Here is a 10805-nt window from a genome sequence, read left to right as displayed (position 1 = left end):
ATTGAGGGAGACGGCTGGTTGGACACAGGGAATTGTATCTGAAATTGTACAACCAAAAGCAAATGGCCCAGGATTGTATTGTCATCAGTTGCCTGGGGGTTGAACAGTTCTGTTCTTGCTTATTCTGGGACTCTTCAGTCTGGAAAAGCGAAGGCTCAGGTGTGACTTGGTGGCAGCCTATAAGTATATAAAGGGTGTGCATTAGGAACTGGGAGAATGTCTGTTCACCAGGGCACCCCAAAGGAAGACTAGGTTTAATGGTCACAAACTACTGCAAAACCATTTTAGATTGGACATAAGGAAAAATTTCTTTACCATATGAGTTTCCAGAGTCTGGAATAGACTCCCCCTAGAAGTGGTGCAAGCACCTACTCTGGATAACTTTAAGAAACACTTGGATGCTTATCTAGCTGGGGTGATCTGACTTCCTGCCTCTTGGGCAGGGGGCTGGACTCAATGATCTCAAAAGGTCCCTTCCAGCCCTAATGTTTATAAAATCTATGAAACAAGCTATAATTTTTGGTATGATTTGTTGGAGAAGGCAACGGATTCTGGGCTGAGGTTTGGGGTACCTTATGTAGATGAGTCCAGAATGCCATTGCTGAACTAATGTTTTTCCCTGGTCTAAATAAGCTGATTCTGTGTGTGCTGGTAGGGTATTTCCCTGTAGGTTTCTAAGCAGTTTGGAGTCACTCAGTGATATAAGGCCTTGTGGAAATGCCCAAATTACTCAGGGGTGGAATGCACTCCTTTTTTGAAAGGTGACGCTACAAAGGTAGCAATTAGGCCTGGGGAGGTAGAGGCAGGAATGCAATACTGGGTTTGAAAACAGTTAATCCACTAGAATTTCTTTGCCAGAGAAACCAGAATTAGTTGTTTTAGAAACTTTCCTATAAACTATGCCCTGTAATATATTCCTGTCTAGCCTGAACTGCAGCTTCAAAACCATCAATATCACTGGGTGAAGGGGACCTTGTGACAAATTGGCTCTTGTGGAGCAAGGTTTGAAATTGAGTGTTAGGTAAGCCAAAGGAATTAGTTTTAAAAAGTTACAGATTTGGAGGTGACGTCTCTAGTACACACCATGAAAGGTTTGGGGTGAGAGCCATGAGTCAGTTACCCAACCCAAATCATAAGGGAATAGCTAGATTTGTAGCTTTTGTCTTATATTAAGAACTGAAAGGGCAGAAGCTGGAAACTGCATATAGGGAAGAGGGTAAGCACTTGTGCCCTGGGGTCTTCAGTTCTGTTCACTCAGCCAGAAGGAATAAATAGCTGAGTGGGTGGGATTTTCCTTGAGATTTTGGGGAGGGGGAGGGAGCAGGAGACTGGATTTTTCTGCCACACAACTAAAGAAGTCTGCACAGATTTCCCTGTGTGTTCACCTATGTGGCTGGAGAGGTTGATGTCGTGGAGCAGAGATTGAGGAAGACAGCAGGTTCCCTGCAGTAGATAGGGTTGAGGAGATGAAGGAAAGCATGGTGAAGTGGAGGGAGTGCAAGTTGGGAGCATGAGAAGGTGGGGGGGGGGCAGCAGCAGGTGATGTGGGAAATATATAGGGGAATACCCCAGTTAGCTGCCTGACGGTGAGAATACTCTGAGAGACAACTCGTGCTATGCCTTGCATTCTTAATTTATTTGTCTGCTTTCCACACTTTGTATTCTGAATGACTGTGAGCTAGGTAGGCTGTATGACCCCCTGGCCTGTTTCCTGTCCTTTGAAAGCTGCACATTTCCCTGCCTAGGTCCAGACAGAGAGATGCACATAACCTCTTATAACTCAGAGTTTAGGTGGAGGGACTGTGGTGTTGAGGATAAAGTACCTTCTGATGCCATCTTCTGCTTAGCTGTGGGACCCTTCCTAAGTGGCTACAGCAGATTCATCCCATCTGTTTTGGGGATCCAAGTACCTGTGAAACCTTTACCCTTGTGTATAAAAAGTTCCTGTAGCTGAGCAGTCTTCTCTGAAGGTGGTGCAATCACATTTTGGAGGGTACTGTACTGTACTTTTCAGCTTCACTCTTTCCTCTGTGTGGGAGGTTCAAGCAGTGTACGGTCCATAGAATTGACTCCAGGACGGGAGGCACAGGGCAGGTACCTGGTTGCTTTGCTGATCCTGTCAGCCTGTTGGATTCCATCTTGGGCAGGCGCTGGCTTGCTACATCTTGGAATGGGTAGGTTTCAGGTAATTGGTCCAGTGTGTTTGGGTGACATCTTGAAAGGTGATGAAGTGACATTCCAAACTTTGGAGTATGGTGGAGCCTAGCACTTCACTGGCACTTTTACTGCACCTATGCTTGTGGCTCTTGAATTTTACATCCTTTATGTAGTCCTTCTGCCTAGGCTTTCCTCATTCATGGATAAACATAACTAATTTGTTTTCCTTTTCTCTTTCCTCAGGAAGACCAGAAAACATCTGGAAGCTGCTGAGTGTAACAGGACACAATATTCTCTTCCACACTGGGGGAGAAATTCCTGCACTTGTATTCTCTTCCTCCAGCTGTGACTCTGCAATGCGGGTTCCAAGAGCCATTATGTTCTTTTGCTTGGACCACTTCTGCTGACCTTTGCCCCACCTCTTAGTGCCAAGGGAAAGGACACTGAGGCATGGGTGCCCTTCTGTTGGTTTTCAGAATGTGGGCAGTCATGTAAAGGTATGCCATTACTATTAACTGGAAGGGTGTGCGCTGGTTGAGGCTAGCAGGATGGATTTGCGGGGCTGGAAGGAGATGCCATTCAGATAGGGAAATGTCAATCTTAGGTTTCCTGCATATTGGTGCCCTTTGCTGTTACAACAGCTGACAAGATAAGAAACTCCACTTTTGTGTGGGTTAGTATGCAGAACTAATCTCTACTTAATGGCTGATGAGGTGGTAAGCTGCATTTTATGTGTTAGTGTCTGTCTATGTTGTTACCACCCCTAGCTGTTTTTGTTTCATCCATTGGCTGTATCTTCTCAACCACAGTTGCATGCACTTTGTGGGTGGAGACTCTCTTTTTTTCACAACATGTTTGTATACCACCTAGTCCCTGGAAAACTTGATCCCTGACTGGGGCCTTTAAACAGTGCTCTACTATTAATAATATGCTGAGACCAGGTTCTAGCTTCTAGAACACGTTGATCCCTGCACTACCTCTTTACTATAACAGTAGGGACCCTGGGCCACTTCTGTACTGTTTGGAAAAACAGGATGTGTATGGTGTTTTCACTTTGCTGAAATGAGAAAGATACAGGTGCACTTCTCTGCCCTATTCTGTGGCTGTGTTTTGTAAGAGTCATATGTATTTCAGCCCTCTGCTAGGGATTTCCTGTTGGAGAGGGAAGGGATTCTTATCTATGGCCATTTATTCCTTAAACTTTTTGCTTAAATTATTAGTAGTTGTGCTGGTGATTCTCTGTGGTCTGTCTGCATAACAGAGAATAGCTAGAGGCCCAGGGAAACCTACTTGGTGGCTTGTGTGAACAACCTGCAGCCACCACTGTTACAAGTGGTGATCCTCTAGCCAATAGCATAGCTGTATATCACAGTACACCAAGATTCTTTATTCACTTCCAGTATGTTCTCTGTGGCTCACATTGTATCATTATTTCAGAGATCCCAGCTTCTAAACAGGAATTTACAATGTGATTGCTAGGCTGCTTGCATCTTCACAGCCTGTTGGTATCTTGCTTTAAGAATCTTAGGGAAGGAAGACAATTTCTCAGCTTCCACATACAGCATTTCAGATAGACAGGAGATTAGTTCTGCTCCCCTATTAAGCCATAAGGCACTAAATATTTGTTTGATGTGAACCAAAAGGCCGTGCTCAGGTCAGTGTGTGAGGAAGCATCACTGCATTGGCCTTGGCCTATTTTGTGTTCTAGATGCAGCTGTGATCTTCGGCTGTGTGTCTCACCGAAGGGACCTGATGTTTTACATTATTGGTAAGTGAAGGAGAGAATGCTGTTGTGTCTTTGCATCTCTCAGTAGGATCTTGAACCTTTCAGGGGCTTAGAGTTTACATGACAAACATGAAGTTATTGTCTCACCACACTGTTCTCTCTGCCTGGCAGTCTTTTCCTGTCATCCTTTTGCCCTTTGTAACTCCAAGTAGATTCATCCCATTGACCTAACTTCTAGCTCATCCCTCCACTTTTCTTTCAGAAGCTAGTGCAAGTTATTCCTTCTCTGTTGGCTTGCAGCCCAGTCTTAATACTGCATGTGGTGACTGTCCTGTTGGAATCTCAGTAATTCTTTCTTAGATGCTCAAAGGGAATCAGTCATGGGTGTTATTTAAACTCTGCTGGGCCATATTTGAGACTTGGAAGCCTATCTCCATCTTTCTCCAAGTTGCAGTTGTTTGCAGAATTTTACAACCAAAGGACTGTTAGGATCATCTTAGGGCCCTGCTTCACATTCAAATCAAAACTGGATAGAAACCAGTTATAGAGTTGTTACACATTTTTATAGCTGGATATTCATTTTTATCGTGTGATAATTTTGTTGCACATGTGACTTCTTTAAATTTATTGCACAGTTAACCAGTTAATTGTGTGATAATTACTTTGCATTTGTAGCTGGTCTTACTTTGCATGTGTGGCCAGTCTAAATTATTGCATGATTAGCCAGTTAATTGTATAATATATGTAACGTGTAGTAGGGGCCTTAGACTAACCTTTGGCATAATGTACAGCAGGGGTTGTCAACCCAAGCTACACGGGAAGGCCCTAGGGGGTGCGCATCGCCATGCAGTGTCCTGTGCAGCCATGCAGGTGCCACCCACCTGGCTGGACACAGGGGGCAGGGGAAGCTTGCACATGGCAGCTGCTGCTGTTCCACATTTGGCCATGTGCCTCCCCTGCTCTGCACCCAGCTGCTGGGGGTACACTGCTCCAAAAATATTGAAAACCCTTATTGTAAAGAACAACATGTTGCACAGTTCCTGCATCAAACCTCTAATTTCTTAGTGTTTTTCTAAACACCATGCTTTTTGTATTCAGTACCGTGAGGTTGAAGTCTTCGTGCCTCACCAAGCTATGTTGTGGTGACTACCCCTTGTTCTCTCTCTACTGCAGGTGGGATCACAGTGTCTGTGGTAGCCTTCTTCTTCACCATTAAGTTCCTCTTTGAGCTTGCCGCACGTGTAGTCAGCTTCCTCCAGCATGAGGACCGGGAGCGCCGAGGGGAGCGAACTATTTATGACTACGTGCGAGGCAACTACCTGGACCCCCGGTCCTGCAAAGTCTCCTGGGATTGGAAGGACCCCTATGAGGTGGGCCATAGCATGGCCTTCCGAGTGCATGTAAGGGATTGTTTCTGTATCCACACAGTTTGGGGTTTAGAAGCAGAGTGCTGCTTCTAGGGGATGTATGGGATAATTCCTTCCATGTCTGGAGGATTACAGGAAGGGGGGTGAGGTATCCTTCCCTGGACCATCAGATCATTTTCATAGTTAAGATGACATGGTTAAGTCTAACAAATTCCTTTTATGCTGTTGCTTCTCATCAGCACAGACTGGGTCAGCTCCTGGGGTGAGTGTCTCCTATACACCCTCCTCTATGGTGAATTGGTGAGGGTTCCTGCATACATCTCTGCTGGGGACACATGGATGAGACCTAGTGGTCTCCCTGTAAGGATGTGGCTTTGTCTGCTCTCCTTTTGGGATTGGGGTCTATTGATTCTGCTCTGGATACCCACTAACGATTCAGAGATGAATCGCTTAGAAGCATGTTTTTTTCAGGTCACTTTTTAGACCCCAGCACAATAATAAGGAATAAGGTGATCCAGTGCTCAGAAGTCCCACCTGGGAGTATCCTGTCTGTGTTAGAGCTGGGGCCTGGTCCTGCACTTGCTGTCCCCCTTCTCCCTTGCTGAGGCAGGGCTCTGTCCTGCTCTTATTGCCCTATGTTGCAATACTGTTCTTTTCTCTCTGTGCTTATCTGGGGTTCTCCATTCCCTATGTAGTTATTCTATAAGAATGGACAGCCCTTCCCTGCTCATCGGCCTGTGGGACTGCGAGTTCACATCTGCCATGTGGAGCTAGCAATTGATATCCCTGTGACTCAGGAAGTTCTTCAGGAGCCCCGTTCCAATGTGGTAAAAGTGGCATTCACCGTGCGCAGGGCTGGGCGATATGAGATCACCATAAAACTTGGTGGTTTGAATGTGGCCTACAGTCCTTACTACAAACTGTTTCAGCCAGGTAAGGTCAAGATATTCTAGGTAGTGAGTATTAATTGCTGAGTTGAGAAATGTGGGTGGATGGGAAGAATTGTCTTCCTTTATTCTGTTCTTTTCACATGCTACCCTAAATAACAGAGACTGTTGATTAGAGTAAGACTGTGATCAGCAAGTATAGATAAAATTTGCCTTACCCCGGAGTAGGCTGTTGGTGCCACTTAGCATCTTACCATGTGAAACTTCATTCTTACACCCAGCTAGTGGTCAGATATGCCCTTTTATGCACAGAATTATTTGTTGTGTGCCAGCCAAAGTTAGTAACATTTGGTTACTTTGGTTTGACTGTAGGCCTTTTTTTGATCCTCTAAACCAGGGGGGGGCAATTATTTGGGTCTGTGGGCCACATAAGGAGTCTTGGTAAGCTGTTGTGGGTTGGGTCAGCACCCTCTCCACCCCCCACAACAGCTTAGCAAAACTCCGTAAGTGGCTCTGCTCTGTGCTTGGCTGGGTAGCTGGGATGGGGCTGCAGGTGGGCAGGTAGTGGGGTGGGCAGGCAGGGTGGGGATTGGGATCTCAGGGCAGTGACAGTGTGGGCCTGAGGCTCAGGGCAGAGCTGTGATCTGTCCACATGCCCCTGCAACAGGTGCTGGTTCTGCTTTTAGGGGCATGTAGGGAGCTGATTATGGCTCTGCCCCAGGCCCTGGCCACACAGTCACCATCCAGTGATCCTAGGATCTCCCTGGAGACCGGTCTGGGACCTGCATGGGCAGGGTGCTTGGCTAGGCAGACGGGATGCAGCCACAGGTGCGCAGGGAGTTGTATGCTATGTCAGGTTGGAGATCTTGAAGCAGTAACAGCGCAAAGCTGTGGTCACAGCCCTGTGATCCCAGCTTTGCCTACATATCCTGCTCCTGAGCACCGCTTGCCTCCTGCCCACAGCCCCATCCCATCTGCCCAACTGCGTGCCCTACCCATGCTGGTCCTGCCTCGGCAGTGAGTGCAAGGCAGACAGGCTAGGGTGCCCAGGGAGCAGGGCCAGGTCTGGTGGCAGTGGTAGCTGGAAGGAGCTGCTGCTGCCAGGACTGCTGGGAAGCCAGTCTGGACATGATGCTGCCCCGTTTCTGCTGCACACTTAGGGGTGGGAGGAGTGGCTGCATGCACCACAGCCCAGGCTGCCCCCCATACCTGGATGAGGCGGGACTGAAGTTCCCATTGTAGGCTGGACAGAATTCCTTGGTGGGCTGTATTTTGCCCACCCCTGCTCTAAATTGTTTCTCTCCTCTAGAGCAGTGGTCTCCAAACTTTTTTTTGATCGTGCATCCCTATCAGTTAAAAATTTTTTGAGCACGCACCCCCAATATATACATCGCAGTACAGTGAAAGCGAACAAACGAGCGAGGGTGCTACTGTCAACCCCTCCGCATTGTGGAACTCCCACTCTTCCCTCAGGATACCTTGCGTACTGTACATGACACGTGACTGTCTGACATATGGGCGCCAGTGTCAATCCGTATATTAAATATTAGTAAAGCTTAATTTCTTTCTTATTTTTTTTAGATAAAAAATAAATATAAATAAATAGAAGTTCTAATATTTTCTTCCCGCATCCCAGTGGATTGTCTTGCGTACCCCACTTCGGAGACCACTGCTCTAGAGCATAGAGAGCTCCATAATACACATTTTAAAAAAAAATTAATTAAAACTTTTTTTAGGTTTTTTTTTTATTCTGATTAGCTTTTTTATACCTTGTGTGCGTGTACAATAAGAGGCACAATGCCTGTTAAGAGACCCCTCTCACAGAGCATCACATTGGAGCTTTCCCAGTTTGCCTTCATGCTAAAGTTTGAGAGACTAGGTGAGTCTTGGAGTTTGCCTTGAACTTCAAAAGATCTGTCCCCTGGATCAGCAGTGAGGATGAGTTCCAGAGTTGAGGACTAGAGTGGAGAACATTTCTTTACCTAGACCCTGCACATTAATTGTGTTGAGAGTGTTGCGCCTCTACCGTCTGGAAAACTGTCTTTCCTACTTCATTTCAGTGCTCAGTTGCTTGGTTCTTGGGATGCAGAAGCAGGGAATATAGACTTTTTTTATTCCTCTGTAGCTATACCTAGGACTCTAATTCTAAACTGCTTTTCTGTTTCAGGGATGGTGGTTCCTTCCAAAACCAAAATTGTTTGCCACTTCTCCACTCTGGTGCTGACCTGTGGTCAACAACATACGTTACAGATTGTTCCCAGAGATGAGTATGACAATCCCACCAGCAATTCTGTATCCCTGATAGATGAGCACAACTACAGCCTTTCCATCCATGAGGTAAGTGAAATGCTGTCCTTCTTACCCAGTGTTATTTGGAGATGACCATATTCTTAGCTGAACTGATATGTTTTCTCTTCATCTAGCTGGGTCCTCAGGAGGAAGAGAGCTCTGATGTCTTGTTTGAGAAGTCTGTGGTGTCTAATCGGCAGACTTGCCAGGTGTTCCTGCGACTCACCTTGCATCGTAGGGGGTGTTTCCATGCTTGCATCTCCTACCAAAACCAGCCCATTAGCAATGGTGACTTTGACATCATTGTTCTAAGTGGTGAGTCAAGAGGTGCTCAGTCTCCAATTGCTTCTCCACATATCTATTAGGGTACCATGTGCTGTAGCCCAGTAGAGCTGGCTTCTGAGTTAAATGTGGCTTCCCTTCATGCCTGTCATGCTCAGTTGCCTCAGGTATGTCCATTCTATACAAAATGCTATGTTAAATAAAGTGAGGTCAAAGGAAGCCAAGTAGAAAGCTCTGGAAGCAGGCGTTTCCCATCTCTACCTCAAGTAAAATATTGATGGGCCTTCTTCCCTGCCTCATGGTGAAACCTCTGTGGTGACTGGACTGTTGCATTTGTATGATCTGCTTGGTTCTTGTTGACTTAGAGGCTTACAATTAGTGGGTCACTGATATGGTGTGCTTTTATATTTACAGAAGGTGAGCACTGTTTAAAGCTAGGAATTTTCTTATTTGTCATTTTGCAAAGTTGCTATCTGCCCCCCAGGGAGCACTCACATTAATTTATTTTGTGGAAACTTGCTAAATAGAGGTCATATGGTTATGACTTCAGATTGGAATCAGGTTAGCACTGTTCCTCCAGAAGTGAAAATGCTGGTATTCTTTCTTCCTCTCTCCCATCTCCCCCAACTCAGAGAAGCCAAGCACTGATGTGCTACAGGTGAAAGGCTTCATATTCTGCTCCTGGGTCCCCTTCATCATAGATTTACCTGACCATGTTCCCCCTTATCTGGTTGCCCCTTTTCTTCAAACTATGTCTGACCCAATGCTGTCCTGCAGACTGAGCTTAATGAGAGATGTCAAGCTTAGTTTCTTGGCTTCATCAAGTTTTACTCCTGTTTCATCTGTGTCCTTCAGAGAATGAAAAGAACATTGTGGAGCGCAATGTGTCCACCTCAGGGGTCAGTATCTACTTTGAGGCCTACCTTTACAATGCTACTAGCTATACTAATACTCAGTGGCACCTCCCACCCACACACCTGGGTTCCTCCCAGCGCCGTCCTTCTACTGCAACTGAGGATGAGGATGAAGACTCTCCCTCAGACAGCCAGACCCCTGAAAAAGTGAAGAAACCCAAAAAGGTGTATTGTTACGTGTCACCCAAGGTAAAGGCTGCATGGTTGCTGCTGTTAGCATGTAGTCCAAATGTTGTGTTATTTCAAAGCTTGCCATTCTCCTTTGCCCCTGGCTTATTTCTAGACACCTCAGATTTGGCTGGAAAAGTGTATCTGGGCTGTGCATGCATTAACTTGCTGCTTCATCATCTTTTCCTTTGACTACTTATTTCCCCTGAATGCCCCCAAGATATAAACTTAAAAGACAGAGAATGTATATAGTGGAAGCCTTGTAGAATTAAGTCATATTGGTCCTTGAACAACCTTTCTCAAGAGGAGGCTTCTCAGCAACTCGAAATGGGGTTTGCAGTATACTGAAATGTAGGGGTTGTGGAGAAGGTGTTAACTCCTTAAGGCAAGGACCATGTTTTCCTCTGTTCTTTTTCTGTTGGACACAGTTTGAGGCACTGATATTGATTGGAGCTCCTAGGCTTTTTTGTAGTATGAAGGGTAAAAGGCCAGAGGGCTCAGAGTTGGGTCTGACTTTGATTAGCATCTCCGTTAAAGGTGGAGAAATGAGAGCATATTTTAATTCACAGATTCCAGATTGGAAGAAACTCTGAACCACAGTGAGGGCTGAGAGCTACAAGTGAAAACATGGCAGAAGTATGGTAATGGGATCGAAGTGAGGGTCAGCTTTAGAAAAAGTGGTTTAAACTCTTTTTTTTTGTTTTTTGTTTTTTTTGGTGGGGTGGGGGCGTTAGGAGTACTAGCCTAACTATAAAATAGGAAAGAGAAACTTGGGAAGCAGAAAAATTGTTAGGGAGACCAGGGCAGGAAATGGGAAGGATAACTTTGTTTGCAAGTTAAGATGGGAAACTCCCTTCCTGAGAGCACAGAGGCAGAAAGGGATCTTGGAGTCATTATTGACTCCAAGATGAACATGGACTGACAATGCGAGGTCACGGTTGGCAGGGATAACCGGACCTTGTCGTGCATCCACAGATGCATCTCTAGCAGGGACAAGGAGGTGATCCTCCCCCTC

At 45.8% G+C, this 10805-nt stretch overlaps 1 protein-coding gene across 3 annotated transcripts in view; it reads left to right on the top strand.

The window, feature by feature from the left end:
- Positions 1-443: 443 nt before the first annotated feature.
- AREL1 (apoptosis resistant E3 ubiquitin protein ligase 1) overlaps positions 444-10805 on the top strand; it is a 26089-nt gene continuing 15727 nt past the window's right edge. Inside the window, exons 1-7 of one of the 3 annotated variants that reach the window (XM_019551776.1) lie at positions 444-2654; positions 3866-3925; positions 5057-5283; positions 5946-6183; positions 8305-8474; positions 8561-8741; positions 9564-9811. In XM_019551776.1, the coding sequence (XP_019407321.1) occupies positions 3910-3925; positions 5057-5283; positions 5946-6183; positions 8305-8474; positions 8561-8741; positions 9564-9811 (1080 nt within the window). In that variant the 5' untranslated portion in view covers positions 444-2654; positions 3866-3909. Of the gene's footprint in view, positions 3926-5056; positions 5284-5945; positions 6184-8304; positions 8475-8560; positions 8742-9563; positions 9812-10805 lie in introns of all 3 variants that reach the window. The other 2 variants (XM_019551777.1, XM_019551778.1) reach the window with 2 other exon arrangements.

This window comes from Crocodylus porosus, unplaced genomic scaffold (assembly GCF_001723895.1).
Source record: "Crocodylus porosus isolate Cpor-Errol unplaced genomic scaffold, CroPor_comp1, whole genome shotgun sequence".
Classification (NCBI taxonomy): Eukaryota; Metazoa; Chordata; order Crocodylia; family Crocodylidae; genus Crocodylus; species Crocodylus porosus.
The sequence above is the reverse complement of the archived record's forward strand: the minus strand, read 5'-3'. Positions and strand labels throughout refer to the sequence as shown.